Source organism: Heterodontus francisci, unplaced genomic scaffold (assembly GCF_036365525.1).
Source record: "Heterodontus francisci isolate sHetFra1 unplaced genomic scaffold, sHetFra1.hap1 HAP1_SCAFFOLD_121, whole genome shotgun sequence".
NCBI classification, from domain to species: Eukaryota; Metazoa; Chordata; class Chondrichthyes; order Heterodontiformes; family Heterodontidae; genus Heterodontus; species Heterodontus francisci.
In genome coordinates, this window is record NW_027140425.1 from 871,791 (window position 1) to 893,719 (window position 21,929).

The window sequence follows — 21,929 nt, forward strand, 5'->3', positions numbered from 1 at the left end:
CCATGGGACCCCGGCATCATCCGATCCACAGATACGTTCCAGCAGACATCGCTGGGGAGTGACCAGAGTCCTGGTTCTCTGTCTCCATTTTCCCTGTCCCACCCATGGCCACTGAGGCTCCTCTCCCCCCACCCACCCTGAGAGCAAGTAACCCACCTTGTCCATAAATTTAAACTGGAAAAGTGTCTCGGAAAGAGCAGGAGCAGAGGGGAGGCTGTAACCTATCAGAGAGGATTGTGTTCCTGAATCCCCAACTCTTTTTGCCATGTTTCCATTCAATGTCCACACTCTTGGTCTGTCCCTGGAGACCTGTCATATCACGATTCTCTCCAGGGAATTTCTGAAGATATTTCCCCCATCCCTCCAGGATTGGCCTGGAGTCTCCAGCACTCCCTCCATTGCAGTACTTTCTGAAATACTACCCGTGCCATGTAATAGTCAAGAGAGACAGAGGGGAACGAGACAGATCAACAGGATGTCTGGCAGATTCAGTGTGAGACGGTAACACTGCCGGGTAAAGGCCGCTTTCCAACTCCAATCTTAACACAGGAGATTCCCCAAACAGCTGCAATAAGGTGTTTGTAAACTGCTGGAAGAGGATGTGTGTGCAAATGGTGATGTTACTGAGTAGGTTATTTGTTATAGAATGGACTGTGTTTAGGTGGGAATATTACTGAGTGTTAATTGTAGCGGAACCATATTTAAAAGCTCCGGCTTTCTGGAAAGCCTTGACTATGAAGGCCGAGTCTGGAAGGGTTTGTGTGGAGAGCTGGGTTTCGGTTCCACTGTTAATAAAGGGTTTGAAATTGGCGAACCAGAGGAAACTGGAGGTGGAGCTGAAAGATGAGGGGCCGTTCTCTCTCCGTCTGTCACTCTGGGTGTCTCCTCCCCATCTGCTCTCTGTTCAATCTTCACTCTGTCTCCTCCCCTTCCTGCTCTCTCTCTGCCATTCTCAGGCAGGTCCGGGCGGTCTGTGTAAAGTAGAGCCTGCAAGAGTCTGCTTCTTATATTGTGTAGTGACCTGAGTGAAGAATCATCATGTCTGGCAGAGGTAAAGGAGGCAAAGGACTGGGCAAAGGCGGAGCAAAGCGGCACCGCAAAGTGCTCCGTGATAATATCCAAGGCATCACCAAACCAGCAATCCACCGCCTGGCTCGCCGTGGCGGGGTCAAGCGGATCTCGGGTTTGATCTATGAGGAGACTCGCGGGGTGTTGAAGGTTTTCCTGGAGAATGTGATCAGGGATGCGGTCACCTACACTGAGCACGCCAAGCGCAAGACGGTCACTGCCATGGATGTGGTGTACGCTCTGAAACGGCAGGGCCGCACTCTCTACGGATTCGGCGGTTGAACAATTTGACCATTTCCAGCAAACACAAAACAAAGGCTCTTCTAAGAGCCACCCACCGCCTCACAGAGAGAGCATTGACCAAGAAATGGGAGCTGGGATAGGCTGTTCAGAACAGTTCAATCAATCTGAAATATTTCAGATTTCCAGCATTCGCAGTATTTTACTTTTAATTGTTTGTTCAATCAATCTGCTGTGTTCGGGATGAAAAAAACTGGAATCCCCGAATTTGACATTTCATTTGCAGCAAGGATGTGCAGTGGATTTGATTTTCTAAACGGGCTGTGTAAACAGTGCCCGAGGCTCTACAGTTAGTTATTTCCCCAGTCGACACATGCCCTCAGTGAAAAGCCACATCACTCCTCCAGAATCACTCCTTGTTTTCATAGAATTTCAAAATGATTTCGCTGCAATGAGGGAATCCGGGAGTTTTGCAGCAGCCGTTAAATCGTTCACTGGAACCAGACCCACTTGTGATGTTATTTCCCCCGAGACGGTGTTTCCTGCACAGAAACTGACAGGGTTTGTGAAACTGATCAGTTTCAGCTCAATCATTCAGGGACCTGGAATTTCCACAATTTGAGCCCGCGCTGTCCAGAGCCCACTTCTGATTGGTCACCCACGTCTCATTCACATGTCTTAACCAATTGCCGAGCCTCGAATTAGAAAATACAGCAAATCACTGGCTTAAATTGGCAGAAAGTTTGAATTCGAAAAAGCCGTCAATTTCAGTGTCGGAAAGAAGTGAATTAATGGTAAATCTGGCGTCAGTTTAAAGCTGTTCGTCAAATCGGGCCAGGACTTTGTGCTGATAAAAGCGGAATAAAAAAAGCTTTTGATGGATTATATATATTACGAAGTTTTAATCTGTAATTTTTTTATCTACTTCCCTGTACATGGCGGTAAGACTCGATTCAGCAATCTGTAACGGGACAAATAACTCACTCTGTGGAAGTAATAAATTTGACAGGCTTTGGGGTGACAGTGAGAAATCACTGAAACAGATGCTTAAACATTTGAAATAGTTCTCATTCGGTCCTGTTACTGGCATTCTGCAATCAGACAGTAACCAGCCCTTTCACAGAGACTGTGGGTGGCTCTGAAAAGAGCCTTTGGTTCATTAGGTGACATTTTGGCCGCTTTACTTTTTCTGGGAGCTCTGAGCGCTGGTTTTCTTAGGCAGCAGCACTGCCTGGATATTAGGCAGCACCCCACCCTGAGCGATGGTCACTCCCCCCAGCAACTTGTTGAGCTCCTCATCGTTGCGGACGGCCAACTGCAGGTGTCTGGGGATGATGCGGCTCTTCTTGTTGTCCCGGGCCGCGTTGCCAGCCAGCTCGAGGATTTCAGCGGTCAGATACTCGAGCACAGCAGCCAGATAGACCGGGGCTCCGGCGCCCACACGCTCAGCATAGTTGCCCTTTCTCAAGAGCCTGTGAACACGGCCCACCGGGAACTGCAGTCCAGCAAGGGAGGAGCGAGACTTGGCCTTGGCCCGAGCTTTGCCGCTGGTCTTTCCTCTTCCAGACATTTCCACAATCTCGCAAATACTTTCACAAAGAATGGATAATTTCCGCCGCATTTACTTTACTTACAGACTGAAAACTCTCCCCATTGGCCGGTACTTAATTCACCTCATTTTCTTCACCAATCAGGTCACTGACAACAGAAGAGGGCGGGGTTTACCGCCAAAACATCAGAAGCAGAAAATTTGTCAATTTCAAAAAGACCGCCAATTTCATTGTCAGAAAGGAGCAGATTAAAATAAATGTCATCCTTCGTCAAATATTTAAAATCCCTTCTCTTTATTTTGTTTTATTCAACTTTTTCCGTTACGAATTACAGACGCGGGTTTAAAATGTTATTTAAATTGTGGATCTTTCTACAATTGCTTTCAAACTGTCCCGGGAGGTACTAAACCCCTGTTCACAGCATTTCCCTGAAGGGAAACATTCAGTTTATCTTCAATCAGTGTCCTTCTCTGAAAAGAGGAAGCAGGATCGAGTCCTCAAACTGCCCTTAGTCTGCTGTGTAATAATCCCATTCCGGGCAGTAACACTGCGGAGAGTTACTGTTAATAAAATGATGAATCAGTTCACATTTCAGGAATAGAGTGAAGGGACTGAGGTCTGACCCTTCCCGCTGAAAGCAGCTGTTAATGCGGTCATTCAGGGGCTGTGTAAAACAACAATAACAGCTTTAAGCAAAAAAGTAAAGGCGGATGAGCGGATTATGGGTTTGAGTTCGGTTTATGGGACAGCAGATAAAATCACAGCAGTGGGACATTTATTATGTTACACATTGTCTAAAAATGATTTCATAGCGATGTTCGGATGCAGCTTTTTCAGAGAGATTGTGGGTGGCTCTTAAAAGAACCGTTGTGTTTGGGATGTTTTTCAGTCCATTGTGCAGTTTTACTTGGAGCTGGTGTACTTGGTCACCGCCTTTGTCCCTTCCGACACGGCGTGCTTGGCCAGCTCCCCGGGCAGCAGCAGGCACACGGCGGTCTGGATCTCCCGGGAGCTGATGGTGCTGCGCTTGTTGTCATGGGCCAGGCGGGAAGCCTCACCCGCGATGCGCTCGAAAATATCGTTCACAAACGAGTTCATGATGCTCATGGCCTTGGAGGAGATGCCGGTGTCGGGGTGAACCTGCTTCATCACTTTGTAGATGTAGATGGAGTAACTCTCCTTCCTCGACTTTCTCCGCTTCTTGCCGCCCTTTGCTGACGGTTTACTCACAGTTTTCTTGGCGCCCTTCTTCGGAGCTGCTTTCTTTTTCTCCTCAACCATCTTCAGTCTCAATTTCAGACACAGAAATAAACCAAACCCCTTCTGAGTGCGGATTAAATAGACAATCCCACAGCTCTATGCTAATGAGGGATGGGGGAAAGTAAAGATTGTGATTGGGTGATTTGGAATGATGTCCCAACGATTTAATATTGTAATTCGACATTTGGTCTCCTTCGCCATCCAATCAGATTAAATATTTGCAACCAATCACAAATCCCCGTTCTGCAATTAGGAAGTATATTGCACAAAGACTCTCTCCAGCCCCAGTTTATATTGAAAGAGCTGCTCCCTGTGTGGAGCTTCCTGGAAATGCCCTGGCTGTTGTTAGGAGGACACTTATTGACTGATTCTGTGTCGATGTGTCTCTGCTATTGCATGTGAGTGTGCAATTAATTTCATTTTTAGTCCAGGCTACTGTGTTTGAGTGTTTTATGTAATTTGGTAACTCAGTCTCTGGTGCTGTATGGATTCATTCTGTCTCTGTCAGGTACTGTGTTTGTGTGTGAGGAGATGAGGTGGAGTGTTGCAGCATGGAAGATGGAAAAGAGCATTGGTGCCGATGACACAGCCTTACTTGACCCCAGTTTTCACTCGGATTGGGTCAGTGATAGATCCGTTGGCAAGGATTACAGCTTGCATGTCGTAGTGCAGTATGTTTGAGGAGGACATTCCATAATCCCTCTCGGTTGGTAGAGTCGAAGGCCTTTGTCATGTCAGAGAAGGCCATGTATAAAAGTTGCTGCTGCTCCCTACATTTTCTTGAAGTTGTCTTGCTGTGAAGATTATGTTCACTGTGCCTGTTGATGGACAGAATCCACATTGTGATTCCAGTAGGAGCTCTTCAGCCACGGGGAGGAGGCAGTTGAGAAGGACTCTTGTGATGACCTTCCCTGTGGTGGACAGCAGGGATACCCCTCTATAGTTAACACAGTCGGTCATGTCAACTTTTTAAAAAGATGATCACAATTACCGCATCGCGGAGGTCCCCTGACATGCTCTCCTGCTCCTAGATGAGGGAAATGAGACATGTATTTGTGTCGAGTGTTTCTCTGCCATATTTTAGAATTTTGATGTGAATTCTATCTATTCTGGCAGTCTTATTGTTTTTTGGCTGTCCATCTCTAACGTCATGTGTGAATGTAGGATTCATTCTGCACCTGTCACTCACTGGTACTTTGTGTAAGTGTGAGATACATTCTGTATCTGGCAGTCTTCGGTATTGTATGTGAGTGTGGAATACATTCTGTCAGTGGCACTGTGTGTGAGTATTTGATTCATTCTGTCAGTCTCTGGAATGTTATGTGATTTGGGACTTAGTCTGAATCTGTCAGTGGTTCTGTATGTGTGGAATTCAAGGTATATCTGTCAGTATCTCAGTGTGTGTGTGAGTTCATTCTTTATCTGTCAGTCTCTGGTGATTTATGTGAGTTTGGCAGTCACTGAATCTGCCAGGTACTGTAGGAGTATTTGAGAATGATTTTGTATGTGTCAGTCTTTGCTACTACATAGGAGTGTGGGATTAATTCTGTATCTGTCAGCCTTTGGTAGTGTGTGTGATTGTGGGATGAATTAATTCGCAGTCATTGGTGCCCAGTATGAATGTGGAAATCATTCTGTAACTCAGTCTGATATTGTTATGTGAGGGTGGGAATCACGTGTATCTTTCTATCCCGGGTGCTGACTGTGAGCATGGGATTCATTCTGTACCTGTCGGTGGTACTGTATCTATCTGTGGGATTAATTCTGTACCTTTCAGTCACTGGTATTGTGTATGAAAGTGGGATTAATTCTAGATCCGCCACACATTGGTTGTGTGTGTGTGTGTGTGTGTGTGTGTGTGTGTGTGTGTGTGTGTAAGAACATAAGAAGATACGAAATAGGACAGGAGTAGACCATTTGGCCCATCAAGCCTGCTCTGCCACTCAATAAGATCATGGCTGTTCTGATTGTGGCCATAACTTCACTTTCCTGCCTGCCCCCATAACCATTGACTCTGTTGTCGATCAAAAACCTGTCTATCGCTGCGTTGAATATATTCAATGACACAGCCTCCACAGTCCTCTGGAGAGCAGAATTCCAAAGATTAACAACCCTCTCAGAGAAGAAATTCCTCCTCATCTCCTTCTTGAAAGAGAGACTGCTTATCTTAAACTCTGGCCCCTAATTCTATAATCCCCCACAAGGAGAAACACCCTCTCAGCATCTACCTGTCCAGCCCACTGAGAATCTTACAGGTTTCAATAAGATCACCACTCAATCTTCTAAACTCCAGTGAGTATAGGCCCAACCTGCTCAACTTTTTCTCATAAGACAATCCAACATCCCAGCAATCAGTCGAGTGAACCTTCTTTGAACTGATTCCAATGCAAGTATATTCCTCCTCATGTAAGGAGACCAAAACTGTATGGAATTGGGATGTCACTAATGCCCTGTAAAGTTATAGCAAAACTTCCTTACTTTTAAACTCCATTCCCCTTGCTAAAAATGCCAACATTCCATTTGCCTTCCGAATTACTTGTTATACCTTCATGCTAACATTTTTGTAATTCATGTACCTGGACACACAGATTCCTTGGTACAGCAGCATTCTGCAGTCTCTCTCTATGTAAATAATATTCTGTTTTTCTATTCTACCTGCCAAAGTAGACAATCTCACATTTCCCCATATTAGACTCCATCTGCCAAATGTTTTCCCACTGACTTAACCTATCTATATCTCTTCGCAGACACATTGTGTCCTCCTCACAACTTGCTTTCCTACCTATCTTTGTACCATCTACAAATTTGGCAACAATATACGTGGTCCCTTCATGCAAGTTATTAATATAGACCATAAATAGTTGAGGCCCCAGCACTGTACCTGTGGCACTCCATTAGTTACAGTTTGCCAATCTGAAAATGCTCCATTTATCCCCACTCTCTGTTTTCTGTGAGTTAGCCAATCCCATATCCATGTGTGTGTAGTTTTCAGTTTGTATCCGTCAGTGCCTGGTACTCTATGTGAGTTTTGGACTCTTTCTCAATCTCTCAGTGCTACTATTTGTGTGTTAGGTTGCTTTAGATGACTCGGGCTGAGGTACTGTGAGTGAGTGCAATAATCAACCTATACTTTTCAGCATCTGGCACTGAGCATGTGTATCAGCATCACTTTATCTGTCAGTATCTGGTACTCTGTGTGAGTGGGGGATTCATTATATAACCTTCCGTCCCTGGGACTGTTTGCAAGTCTGGATTCATTCTGCATAAAGTGTCAGCACAGCAGCAGGCCACAGATGTGGTTGGTTTTAAGCAGACAATATGTTTGAAGTTTTGCCAAGTATTAAATATCTGTCACTGTGAACATAATAGCGAAAGATAATGTATCTTTCAATCTGATACAGGATTGATGTGCAAATGTAACTCAGGCTGTACTAATCAATTTGATCAATGCCATTCAGTCTGACTCTGAGGGAGAATCTTGGACTTGTGTGTAAAATGAGCTCAGTCTGGAATTGTACAGTATCTTCCATCTGACACTATGAGGTTACAGGACTGGTATGTAATTTATAGCTCAGACTAAACTCATCAAATTTAGAATGTATCTTTTAGTTTCACAATCCGGATGAGTTTTAAACTGGAATCTGAGTTTGTATCTCAGGTTATACTATATTTCAGAATCTCTCAATCTGATTATGCACTTGAGATTTGGACTAGTATCTAATGTATATGTCTGGACACATTATGGGAATTAATACTGATAATAAACTGATAACATGTGTAAATATTGGGCTGGTATTTAACTTGAATCTCAGATTATATTCGTTTAGTTTAGAGATACAGCATTGAAACAGGCCCATCGGCCACCGAGTCTGTGCTGACCATCAACCACCCATTCATACTAATCCTGCACTAATTCCATATTCCTACCACATCCCCACCTGTCCCGATATTTTCCTACCACCTACCTATACTAGGGGCAATTTATAATGGCCAATTTACCTATCAACCTGTAAATCTTTTGGTCATGTGGGAGGAAACCGGAGCACCTGGAAGAAACCCACGCAGACACAGGGAGAACTTGCAAACTCCACACAGGCAGCACCTAGAATTGAACCTGGGTCGCTGGAGCTGTGAGGCTGCGGTGCTAACCACTGCACCGCCCTTAATTCTAAAGCTTTGAAAAGTGAACCATGTGTCAGTTCTATGTGTATTTAATTTGTAGCTGAGGTTGCTCTATTGTGGGATTGACACACTGATAATTTGATAGTGGGTGAGAATTTGGACTGGGATTTATGAATCTACCTGTCAGTGGTACTGAGTTGGGGTGACATGGAAACAACGTCTGTCTGTCCTGTTCTGTTTGATTGATGGATTGAAAATGTGTCTCTGGAACTATTTCTGCTGTCTGAGACTGTGGAACTGATGACCTGTTTGTGTCTCTGCGCTCTGTGAATGATAATGTCCGGACTGTGTGTGAGAAGGAGCTGGTGACACTCTTCCTTGTAACTTGGGTGGAGGAAACATCACATTTATTCTGGTTCATTCAATTATTTGTCTGTTTGAACAAAAGTATGTTTATAACTAAAATACAGGTGAGATAGAAGATACAGGATTTTAATGAATTTAATCTCCGGAATAATAATGAGCCCCCACAAAGGAAGCCCAGTCATACAAATATTATCATTGTTTGACTGCACTGCAGTAACAGGTTCTTCCCATTCTGTCTCCTTTCCCCGTCGACACACAGCCTGAGAACGGCCTCTCCCTTCCCCCACTCACCCCATGTTCCGGGACCAGTTGATTCTCCATTCCGCCTCTTACAAACAGCCCCCGCCTGCCCCTGAACTTGCCCCGGACTCGATGCTGATCTCTGAGTCTATCTGCGGACACGCTCCCAAAGCGATGTCCTGCTGGAAGGAGGCTGCTGTTTGCTTCCTTCCCCCGGGAACGGGATCTCTCCATTCGCCACTGTTTCAAACCATCTTCTTCCGCTTACAGGCAGTGCTGGGGGAGGGGAGCGCAGGCGCAGATTCAGGCAGCAATTCAGCAAACAGAAACATAGAAAATTTCCGGCGCAGAATGAGGCCATTCGGCCCAACATGTCCGTGCCAGCTCAAAGAGAGCGATCCAGCCTGGTCCCGCAGTTTATTGTTATTGGACAGTGAAGTGTGGAAATAGAAGCGGACAGTCAGAATGTGGGGAGTTACACAAAGAGAATCTATTATAGGCACCAGGTGAGAAGTGTGTAGGACACATTTTGAACAGCGGCTGTTTGGTTTCGCTTGAACGGTTAGACCATGGGAGCGGGAACTGGAAAACTGACCTGTGTAAAAGTCCCTGTTCCGTCGGTCAGTCCCATTCATGGCCCAGTGGATTGTTTCTGGATGTCATTTAATTGTTGTAAAACGGCCAAAGCCCCTGGTATGCAGTAGCTGGGGGCTGAAGGACTGCAGTGGAATCAGACACTGACTCTGTTTGTATTGCTGGGTTTCCTTTGTGATTGTTCACAATGATTATTCATTCAAAGATTGTTTTGGTCTCTCTTGTAACATCCACCACACCTCTTCCTGAATTATAATAAATACTTTTTTCTTTCTACAGGCAAATACTTGAAGGAAGCAGAATAAATAGAATGATGCCTCAGCACAAGGGGAAGTGCAGCCGGCTTCTCACACACAGTAAATACAGTATCACTCAGAGAGAAAAGAGACATCAGTTCCACAAACACTGCCAGCAGTACTAGTCAGACTGGCACTGATCCCAAGTTCCAGAGACTAACAGTCAATCCAACAGTCACACAGAGCATGACAGACTGAAGTTGTTTCCATTTCACCCCAACTCCGTCCCACTGACAGGTAGATACATCAATCCCAGTCCAAAATCACACCACTATCAGATTGCAAGGCACTGTGTCACTCTCACAAGACAGCAGCCTGAACTACAAATTCAATGTCAGATAGAACAGACAAACAGTACCTGATCGTAAAGTACAGAATTAATCTCAATAATGTAACCAGACTGCAGACTGAGCTACATGTTACACACCACTCCACAAATCTCACAAGTGGTCAGACTGGAGGATACAGTATTAATTCCATTACTGCAGACTGAATGCACTGTTATCTACCAGGACATAAAGCATATTGTAAAATGAAAGGACAAAGACCTGAAATGTTAATTGTGTTTCTCCCTCCACAAATGCTGCCTGAACTGCTGAGTATTTCCAGCATTTTTGTTTATTTCATATTTCCAGCATCTACAGACTTTTGCTTTTATTTTCGAGTTAAAGAAACATTGCATTGTGAGGTGGGAGTGACTGCCCTTGACATCAAGGCAGCCTTTGACATGTATGGCAACAAGGCAGCCCTAGCAAAACCAATGTAAATAGAAATCGGGGCAAAATGCTCTGCTGTTTGCAGTCATACCTAGCACTAAGGAAGATGGCTGTGGTTGTTCAGGTCAATTATCTCAGTCTCCGGCCATTACAGCTGGAATTCCTTAGGCTCGTGTTCTAGGCCCAACCATCTTCAGCAGCTTCTTCAACGACCTTCCCTCCATCACAAGGCCAGAAGTGTGGATGTTTTCTGATGATTGCCCAATGTTCAGCACCATTCATGACTCCTCAGATACTGAAGCAGCCCATGTCCAGATGCAGCAAGACCTGCACAACATCCAGGCTTGGGCTGATAAGTGGCAAGTAACATTGGCATCAGATAAGTGCCAGGCAATGACCATCTCAAACAAGAGAGAATCTAATCATCTCCCCTTGATGTTCAATGGCATTACCATCACTGAATCCCCCACCATTAACATTGACCATTGGTTACCATTGACCAGAAACTGAACTGGACCAGCCATATAAGTGCTGTGACTGCAAGAGCAGGTCAGAGGCTAGGAATTCTGTGGCGAGTAACTGACCTCCTGTTTCCCCACATCCGTCCACCATTCACAAGGCACAAGTCAGGAGTGTGATGGAATACTGCCCACTTGCCTGGATGAGTGCAGCTCCAACAACACTCAAGTAGCCTGTTTGATTGCCCACATCCACCACCTTCAATATTCACTCCATTCACCACTGATGCACAGTGGCAGCAGTGCGTACCAGCTAAAAGATGCACTGCAGCAACACACCAAGGCTTCTTCGACAGTACCTTCCAAACCTGGAACCTCTACCACCAACAAGGACAAGGGCAGCAGATGCATGGGAACACTACCACCTGCATGTTCCCCTCCAAGCCACACACCATCCTGACTTGGAACTATATCACCATTCCTGCACTGTCGCTGGGTCAAAATCCTGGAACTCCCTTCCAAACAGCACCGTTGGAATTCCTACATCTCAAGGACTGCAGCAGCTCAAGCATGCAGCTCACCACCATTTTGCCAAGGGCAATTTGGAATGTGCAATAAATGCTGGCATAGCCAGTGATGCCTACATCACACTAACAAATGAAAAAAGTGAGGAAATAGTGAAGGGCTTCTATAGAATACATGCAGATATGTTTCCTCTTGTGGTGTTGTCTGAAACAAGAGCCAAAAATATAAAATCGACATTCATAAAACCAATGAGGAATTCATGAAAAAGGTATTTGTGTAGAGAGTGGTTAGAATCTGGAATTTGCAACCACAGGGAGAGGTCGAGGCGATAATATTGATGCATTTAAGGGGAGGTGGAACAACTGTATGGGAAGAAAGGAATTGAGGGATATACATATGGGGCTTTATTTTTCTTTATTTGTGCATATGAAGCAGGGTGGCTGGAAATATGTGTCGAGCATCGAGCAGTTGGGACGATCCCAGTGCAGTGTTTTGTCTGGATGGATCTGCCCAGAATACTTGTGATGCAGGAGCTGGGAGCTTCAGTACTTCAGTGGAGACAGATACTGACACTGGTTTTCATTTGTGGGTGTTTTTAATGATTATTAATTGCGAAATTAAATTCACCTCCTTGATATTTTGCACCTCCCCGGTTCTTGAGTTAAGACATATTTTTTCTTCATACAGGCAAATACTTGAAGGAATCGTGATGAATGTGATGGTTGCTGCACTCGAGGCACAAGGAACAGTGCAGTCAGCTCCTCTCACACACAGTAGGTACATTATCACTCAGAGAACAGAGGGATAGACAGTTCATCAGTTCCCTGGTCTCAGACTGCAGAAGTAGTCAGGCCCACATTGATCCCGAGTTCCAGAGACACACTTTCAATCCAACAATCAAACAAAGCAGGAGAGAAATAAGTTGTTTCCATTTCACCCCAATTCAGTCCCATTGACAGTCAGATACCTCAATCCCAGGTCAAAGTCATACTCATTAACAGATTGAAATACAATGTGTCAATCTAAATATAATGCAGACTTAGCTATCAATTAAATATCAGATAGAATTGGCACACAGTATTGATTGAATGGCACAGAATCTAACGTAATGCTGTACCCTGAGATTTAAATTAAATACCATACTCAAAGCTCACATCCATTCATGATAAAGGATGTTTAAACATCCCCATAGTGTACCCTGAGATACAAGTTACATACAAGTTCAACATTCATTACAAAGAAAGTTTCTAAGGTGCTGAAAGATATTGTAACCTGAGACACAAATTAGATACCAGTTCAGAACTCACCCACACTGTGAAATGGAAAGATACAGAATCAATTCCATTAGTGTAGATCACTTTAAATCTGTTTCCCCCAGTCACTGACCTCTCTGCTAAAGTAAATAGGCCCTTCACTTCAACTCTATCCAGGCACCTCAAAATTTTGTATGTTTCAATGAGATTTCCCCTCAGCCTTCTCTGTGCCAAGGAGAACAGCCCCAGCCTATCCAGTCTTTCCTCATAGCTGCATTTTTCCAAACCCGGCAACATCCTCGTGAATCTCCTCTGCACCCTCTCTAGTGCAATTACATCCTTTCTGTAATAAGGTGATCAGAACTGCATACAGTATTCGTTGTGGCCTGACTAATGATTTATACAGTTCCAGCATAACCTCCCTGCTCTTAAATCTATACATCGGCTAATAAAGGAAAGAATTCCATATGCCTTCTTACCACCTTAACGACCTGTCCTGCTACCTTCAAGGATCTGTGGTAATTTACTCCAAGGTCCCTCACTTCCTCTACACCTCTCAGTCTTCTCCAATTAATTGTGTATTCCTTTGCCTTGATGCACCTCCCCAAGTGCATCAACTCACACTTCTGAATTGAATTCCATTTGCCATTTTTCTGTCCATCTGACCAGACCATGAAGATCTTCCTGCAGTCGACGGCTATCCTCCTTGCTATTTACCACACAGCCAATCTTTGTGCCATCTGCAAACTCATACCCCCTACATTTACATCCGTGAAGACTACATCAACTGCACTACCTCATCTATCTTCCTTCTTAATTCTTCAAAATTTCGATCAAGTTGGTTAGACAAGATCTTCCCTTAACAAATCCATGCTGACTATCCTTGATTAATCTGTGCCTTTCGAAGTAACATTTTATCCTGTCTCTCAGAATAGATTCCAATAATTTGCCCACTGCTGATGTTAGACTGACTGGCCTGTAATTATTTGGTCTCCCTCACTCCCTTTTTAAACAAAGGTACAACGTTAGCAGTCCTCCAATCCTCCATCACCACACCTGTATCCAGTGAGGACTGGAAAATAATGATCAGCTCTTCTGCTATTTCCTCTCTTGCTTCTTTTTAACAGCCTGAGGTGCATTCCATCCGGCGCTCGTGATTTATCAACTTTCATATACACTAATCCCATTAATATGTCCTCTCTCCCTCTGTTTGGATCACATCCATACTTCACACCCCTCTTCCTTATCTAAAATGTATGCATCTTCCCCCTCTTTTGTGAAGACAGATGCAAAGTATTTATTCAGAACAATGCCAGCATCTTCTGCCCTACACATAGGTTACCTTTTTGGTCTTTTCTGTGCCCTATTCTTTCCTTATTTATCCTTTTACTCTCAATGTATTGATAAAACATCTTTGGGTTCACCATAATTTTGATTGCCAATATTCTTTTATGCTGTCGCTTAACTTTCCTAATTTCAATGTTGATTTCCCCCCTCCACATTCTATACTCCTCTCGGCTTTCTGTAGTATTCAGTTCTCTGTGTTGGGCATAAACTTTCCTTTACTGCCTTATTATACCCGTAAACTCCTTGACATCCATGGGGCTCTAGATTTGGCCTTCCCACCCTTTTTCTTTGTGGGAACATGTTGACTCTGAACCCCTTGAATCTCCCCTTTGAATTCTTCCCACTGCTCTGACACTGATTTACCTTCAACTACCTGTTTTCAGTCCACTTTCGGTAAATCAATCTTCACCTGAGTAAAGTTGGTCTTACCCCAATTGAGAACTCTAACTCCTGTTCTGTCCTTGTCCTTTCCATAATTATATTAAAACTGACTGAATTATGATCACTACCACCAAATTGCTGTCCCACTGCCGCTCCTTCCACCTGCCCCTCTTCATTTCCTAAAACTAAGTCTAAAACTTCACCCTCTCTTGTTGGACTTGCTACATATTGGCTAAAAAAGTACTCCTGAATGCAACTCAAGAATTCTGCTCCCTCAATTCCCTCTACACAAAAAGTATCCCAGTTAATGTTTGGGTGGTACAAATCCCCCACTGTTACTGCCCTATTGTTCTTGCACTTCTCAGATATTTGCCTACATATCTGCTCTTCCATCTCCCTCTGACTGTTTTGGGGTCTATAGTACACTGCCAGCAGTGTGATTGCCTCTTTTTTGTTCCTCAGCTCAATCTATACGGTCTCATTTGATAAACCTTCCAACATATCATCCCTCCTCACAGCTGTAATAGTTTCTTTGACCAAAATTGCCACTCCCCCTCCTTTTTTATCCCCTTCCCTCTCACGTCTGAAAACCCTGTAACCAGGAAGATTGAGCTGCCATGCCTGTCCCTCCTTTAGCCATGTTTGTGTAATAGCTATGATATCATACTGCCGTGTGTCTAACTGTGCCCTGAGCTCATCTGCTTCATTTGCTATACTCCTTGCATTGATTTAGATATCCTTGAGCACTCCCAACATTTTTTGTTTTGAATTTTCTAATCAGTGTTTCCTCTCTCTTCCAGACTCCATTAATTTTCTGCCTTCCATTTTCATTTCTGATCTGACTCTACCTTCCAGTCCCCATCTCCCTGCCAAACTAGTTTAAACCCTCCCCAACAGCACGAGCAAAACATCCTGCAAGGAACTCCGTCCTGGCTCGGTTCAGGTGCAACCCGTCCAACCTGTCCCAAAAATCGAAAGTCCTCCCTCCTGCACCATTTTTCCAGCCACACGTTCATCTGTCTTATCCATCTATTCCTGTACTCACTTGCACGTGGCACTGGGAGTAATCCGGAGATTATTACTTTTGATGTCCTGCTTGCTAATTTCTTACCTTGCTTCCTGCGTTCTGACTGCAGCACAACATCCTTATATCTACCTATGTTGTTGGTTCTGATGTGGACTACCACTGCTGGCTGTTCACCCTCCCGCTGCAGGGTGCTCTGTAACTGCTCAATGACATCCTTGACCCTGGCACCAGGGAGCCAACACTCCATTCCTGGATTCACGTCTGTGGCCATAGAAACACCTGATTGTTCCCTTGACGATTGAATCACCTATCACTATGGCTTTTCCAGTCTTCCCTGTACTCCCCTTTGTTGCTGAGTCACCCATGGTGTCATGGACTTGGCTCCGGCTGCACTCCCCAGGTGAAGCATCATTGTCCTCTGTATTCAGAACTGAATACCTGCTGGAGAGTGAGACGCACTCGGGGTGTCCTGCACTACCTGCCTGATTCTTTTTGACTGCCTGGTGGTCACCCATTCCCTCTCTCCCTGCATACTCTTAAGCTGTGGGGTGACCACATCTATAAACGTGTTATCTATGTCCAAAGAACAAACAACAGTACAGCACAGGAACAGGCCATTCGGCCTTCCAAGCCCGCGCCGATCTTGATGCCTGTCTAAACTAAAACCTTCTGCACTTCAGGGGACCGTATCCCTCTCTTCCCATCCTATTCATGTATTTGTCAAGATGCCTCTTAAACATCGCTATCTTCCCTCCTTCCACCACCTTCCCCGGCAGCAAGTTCCAGGCACTCACCACCCTCTGTGTAAAGAACTTGCCTCGCACATCCCCCCTAAACTTTGCCCCCCTCGCCTTAAACCTATGTCCCCTCGTAACTGACTCTGTCACCCTGTGAAAAAGCTTCTGACTATCCACTCTGTCTCTGCCACTCATAACTTTGTCAACCTCTATCATGTCGCCCCTCCACCTCCATTCTCAGTTTTGGGAAAAATAGAGTATATGACTGTATCAGTAAGTAGGAAAAGTTAAAATATGTTGTGACCAGTGGAGCAGTGTGATGAGTATAAACAGATCCTCCTCTGATTTCAACTACACAAGCATTTGCGATTTGGTTCTGTAGCTTAGTTGGTTAAAGCACCTGTCTAATAAAAAGAAAAGCCTGGGTTCAACTCCCAGCAGAGCCTTGTTTCACATTCGTGATATGCTTTCGAAGTTTCCTTATCAATCATTTACATCTCTGTTTTGTGAACTTGAACTTGGAATTCAAATTACATGATGAATTTCAGTCACAGGAGAAAACAGCCTTTGTGAAGGATGTGAGTTGGGAATGGCTGTTCCTCCTTGTCCAGAAATTCAGTGCTGATACGCCAAAGGCAACTTCTTTGATACAAATTTGTTCACGGTTCCATTCAATCTGGAAAACAGCTCGACATTAATCTCACTGAAGGAAAGTGTGACTGCGTAGTCTGTTTCAGAGTGTTGGTCTCGTTATGTGTTGCTTTTAACCGAGACTGGGGACATGACGCGAGTGGGAGGGTTGATCCGAGGTTTGGAATATTTGTCAATCAGGAACAAGAAAAATCAAAGGAACCAAATAAGAAAACCTATGTCTCGTGGGTATTGAAAGACGGTGAGAAGATATTAAACTTTGTTACATTCAATCCGGCTGCGATGAACTTTGAATTTTTCCAAATTTTATAAACATTATTTGAAGGGTCTCTGTAACAATGTTCAGTGTTGATGAGAGTGGGGTCTGGGTGAGCAGCTGCTGAGTGTGACAGGGTCAGGACTGGATGCAGGAAGTTCTCTGACACTCTCTCTCCCTCTCTCTCTCTGATGGCTTTGAGTTGATTTTCAAGTGTTTGAATAAATGAAGGAAGTTCCCACCACCCATTTGTTTGGACAGACAGTGTAGTATAAGGATGTAAAGGGTTAATGCTGAAGATAGTGGGATCAACCCCTCCCACTGTCAGAGTGATAATGCAACAGTCACATGAGATGAGGTTTGGGAGGAGAGAGAGCAGCACCAAGGATGCTAGCTTAAGAGGTTTGATGAATGTGTATATAGTATTGTGTAAATTAGAAAAGAGTTCTTAGTTCTTTCAGCAGGAAATGTGTCCAGAAAATATTCAGGAGTCGGAATGCAGATATTAACTCCAAGTGACAGTTCTGGGTTCATTTAACAAAAAAAAGGTAGCGAATAATATTGCTCACTGATTGAAATCCCCTCAGTGAGGAGACAGTTAAACAGGTGATCTGTTGGGACATCCTTCGATCCAAGGTTTCGGCAGCATTTAATCTCCCTTTTTGGTGAAATTCTCTGTTATTTGCATATTTTTTTAATCAGCTTTCATGGGTGAGTGAAAAACCCAAAAAAACTTAACAGTTCCATTCTTCCTTCTTCCCATCAGTTTCTCTTTTCTGTCTCAGATCAATATAATGATGAGAATCCCAATTTAATCAGCTGTTTCTGGTGTTTTATCCATTCCAATCAAAATTCAACATTCCAATCAAATCTATTTGTTATTCCACAGTGTCTCTCCATGTGTTTTATTCTGTTGTATTCTCTCACAGTCTGTTTGATGATCAATTTTACATCTCACTCTCTGTTCTGGTGAAGATCAGAAGCAGTGTTATCTGTTTGCACCACCCGACAAGTCGGCCTGAGGCTGTGTCTCATCGATAATGTGGAGTTAGGAACATCGAAACATAGGAGCAGGAGTCGGCCATTCAGCCCATCGAGACTGCCCCGCCATTCAATATGATCATGGCTGAACATCCACTTCAGTGCCCTTTTTCCCACACTTTCCTCATATTCCCTTATGTCATTTGTATTTACAAATCAGTCAATCTCTGCTTTAAACATACTCAACGACTGAGCTTCTACAGCCCTCTGGGGTAGAGAATTCCAAAGATTCACAACCCTCTGAGTAACAACATTTCTCCTCATCTCTGTCCTAAGTGGCTTCCCCCTTATTTTGAAATTGTGTCCCCTGATTTTCGACTCCCCAACCAGGAGAAACATCTTAGTTGCATCTACCCTGACTGTCCTTTAAGTATTTTGTGGGTTTCAATGGGATCACCTCTCATTCTTCAAAACTCTAGAGAAGACAGCCCCAGTTTCCCCAATCTCTCTTCATTGGACAATCCCACCATCCCAGGGACAAGTCTGATGAACCTTCGTTGAACTCCCTCCATGGCAATAATATCCTGCCTAAGGTAAGGAGACCAAAACTGTACACAGTACTCCAAGTGCGGTCTAACCAGGGTTCTATACAATTGAAGCAAGAATTCACTACTCCTGTACTCAAATCCTCTTGTGATAAAGGCTAACATACTATTAGCCTTCCTAATTGCTTGCTGCACCTGCATGTTAGCTGTCAGTGACTTATTGACATGGATACCAGGTCACCCTTATACTCTATCCCTCAGTTAATAAAGGAAAGGATTCCATATACCTGCTGAACCAGCTTATTAACCTGTACTGCTACTTCAGGGATCTGTGGACATTCACTCCAACGTCCCTCACTTCCTCTACACCATTCAGTGTTTTCCCATTAATTGTGGATTCATTTGCCTTTTTTGACGCGTGCTCTCGCTGTTCCCTGCTCTCCGAGTGAACTCTTGCTCCCTCTCTCTCCTGGGCTCTTTCTGCTCCACTCTGCTCTCACTGTTTCACACTCTCTTAATGTATCAATATTTGTTTGCCTTGTGTTTAATTTAAAATATGGATTAACTGTATTTTACAGTTGTAGGTTTTATTTGGTAGTCCTGTACAAGTTGTGGATTGGTATTTAATATTTAGCTCTGTGAAAACGATTGTGAATGAAAATATAACTTTCAATCTTATACATGGGCTGGTCTGCAAGCTCCAAGTCCTTCATTTTGTAGTAATGGAATTGATACTGTATCTTTCAGTCTTAATCTCTGTGGGATTTTTGAACTGGTATGTAATGCATAACTTGGTCTAACGTTCCGATGTACATTATTGGGATTCAAAAGATGATAGGAAATAGGGGCATTAGGCCATTTAGCCCATCAAGCCTGCTCCAACATTCAAACAGATCGTGACTGATCATCTACCTCTACGCCATTTTTCCTGCTATCTCCATATCCCTTGATCTTGTTAGTATTTAGAAATCTATCGATTTCTGTCTTTAATATGGTCAATGATTGATCTTCCACAGCCCACTGGGATAAAGAATTCCACAGATTTCCCACCCTCTGAGTAAAGAAATTCCTGCTCATCTCAGTCTCAAATGGCCTGCCCTTATTCTGAGTCTGTGTCCCCTTGTTCTAGACTCACCAGACAGAGGAAACATCCTATCCATATCTACCCTGTCACACCCTGTAAGACTTTTGTAAGTTTCAATGAGATCACCTATCATTCTTCGAAACTCCAGAGAATTTCGGCCCAGTTTCTGCAGTCTCTCATCATAAGACAATCCCACCATCCCAGGGGATTAGTCCGGTGAATCTCTGTTGCACTCCCTCTGTGACAAGTCTATCCTTCCTTCAATAAGGAAACCAAAATAGTACAGAATACTCCAGGTGCAGTCTCAGCCAGACTTTATACAATTGAAGCAATACATCTTTAACCATGTACTCAAATCCCCTTTCAATGAAGCCAACATACCATTTGCCTTCCTAATTGCTTTCTGCACCTGCACACTAGCCTTTAGTGTCTCATGAACAAGGACACCCAGGTGCCTTTGGACATCGACACTTCCCAACCTCACACTATTTAAGAAATACTCTGTCTTTCTGTTTATTCTCCCAAAGTGGAGAAATTCACACTTATTCACATTATATTCCATCTGCCATGTTCTTGCCCATTCACTTACCCTGTCCAAATCCCCTTGAAGCCTCTTTGCATTCATTCTGTACCTTTCAATCATGTAAATTTTGTCTGTTCTGTTTCAAGTTTTATATTTAAAATGTAACCATGGTGACAGAGTTTATTTAGATCTGATAGTGAGTTTGTTTTTGGACTGCGATTGATGTATCAACCTGTCAGCTCTACTGAATTGGAGTGAAATAGAAACAACTTCTGTCTCTCCTGCTGTTGTTTGACTGTTGGATTGAAAATGTGTCTCTCGACTTTGGGATCAGTGTCTGTCTGACTACTTCTTTTGTTTGTTCCAGTGGAACTGATGAGCTGGCAGTATCTCTGTGCTTTGGGAGTGATCCTGTACCGACTGTGTGTTGGAACGAGATCACTGCACTTTTCCTTGTGTCAAGAATCACCACATCCATTCAGGTTCCTTCATGTATTTTCCTGCAGGAATGAAAGAAATGGTGAGGTAGAAGATACAAAAGCGATCAATGTAATCGTCCCAATAATAATCATTATGAACAATCACAAAATGAAAACCAGGAACACAAACAGTGTCAGTGTCTGACTCCACTGCAGTACTGCAGTATTCAGCTTCTGTTTACTAGGTGTTTGCAGTGGTTTTACAACAAGTTTGTGACATTCAGAAACAACACAAGCCCTGCACTGCTCAATGACTGGGACTGTCCGATGGAGCAGTGACCTTTACACAGTCACATTTCTATTTCAACAGAAAACAAGCAGCCACTATTTAAAATGTGCCTTTCACACTTCTCACGTGGTGTCTGCAATAAACGCTCGTTATTTTGCGGCTATTTTTCCCCACTGTTCACGATCCAACAAACAGTGAGAGACTGGAACTAAAGCAGGAAAATTCCCTCTTCTTTGGGTGGTGAAATTGTCAGTGATTTTCAATAGTGATTTCTTCCCATTGTGTCTCCCTTAGCCTGTACAGACACTGTCCGAGAATGAACTCTCCCTTCCCCGTGTCCCCGGCTCACTCCATGTTCCGGGAGCAGCTCCTGCTCCACAGTGTCTGTTCCAAACACTCCCCGACTCCCCCTCAACTTCCCACCACTCAATGCTAATCTCTGAGCACATCTGCGGACACGCTCCCAAAGCAGTGGCTGCTGGAAGCAGATGCTGTTTGTTCCCTTCCCCCGGGCCCGGGAAGTCTCCATTAGCAGCTGATTTGAAGCATCTACCCCTGATTGAGTGAATGGCCTCACAGACTGGGTTGGGGAAAGGCTGCGCATGTGCTCCACTCCTCATAGTGACGTCCCACTGGGGGCGGGGCAACACCGCGCGTGCGCAGATCTTTGCAGCAATTCAGCATTCAAACATCAATGGGAACTTTCCCCATTTCACCCTCATCAAAGTCCCAAAGAAAGTGAAGAGGGGCTTGGACTGGAGGGAGGGAGGGGCGGGGTAGGGTGAACCTAGAACCCAGAAAGCTGCCCACTTGCCCCATTTAGATGCTCAATTTGTGGTCATTCCCTGCAGGGGGTTTGTTATTATTGAGCCCCTCCTGGTAAAACAATCCGATCGAAAGAGGGGAGAAAGGAGGGAGCCGGTGTGTTTGCTGGGACCTTGCAGAATTCATTTCAGCAGCAAAAGTCCCGGGTTATATTAACCCGAGTGAAACACGCTGTC

General features: G+C 44.2%; 1 protein-coding gene across 1 annotated transcript; it reads left to right on the forward strand.

Annotated features, from left to right (window-relative positions):
- Positions 1-1,038: 1,038 nt before the first annotated feature.
- On the forward strand, positions 1,039-1,350 carry LOC137359679 (histone H4-like). Its single transcript, XM_068025460.1, has one exon. It carries the CDS (start codon positions 1,039-1,041, stop codon positions 1,348-1,350), a length of 312 nt encoding a protein of 103 aa, XP_067881561.1.
- Positions 1,351-21,929: the final 20,579 nt, after the last annotated feature.

Coding starts and splice junctions, on each gene's coding strand:
- LOC137359679 (XM_068025460.1), top strand. CDS start 1,039: ATGTCTGGCAGAGGTAAAGGAGGCAAAGGACTGGGCAAAGGCGGAGCA.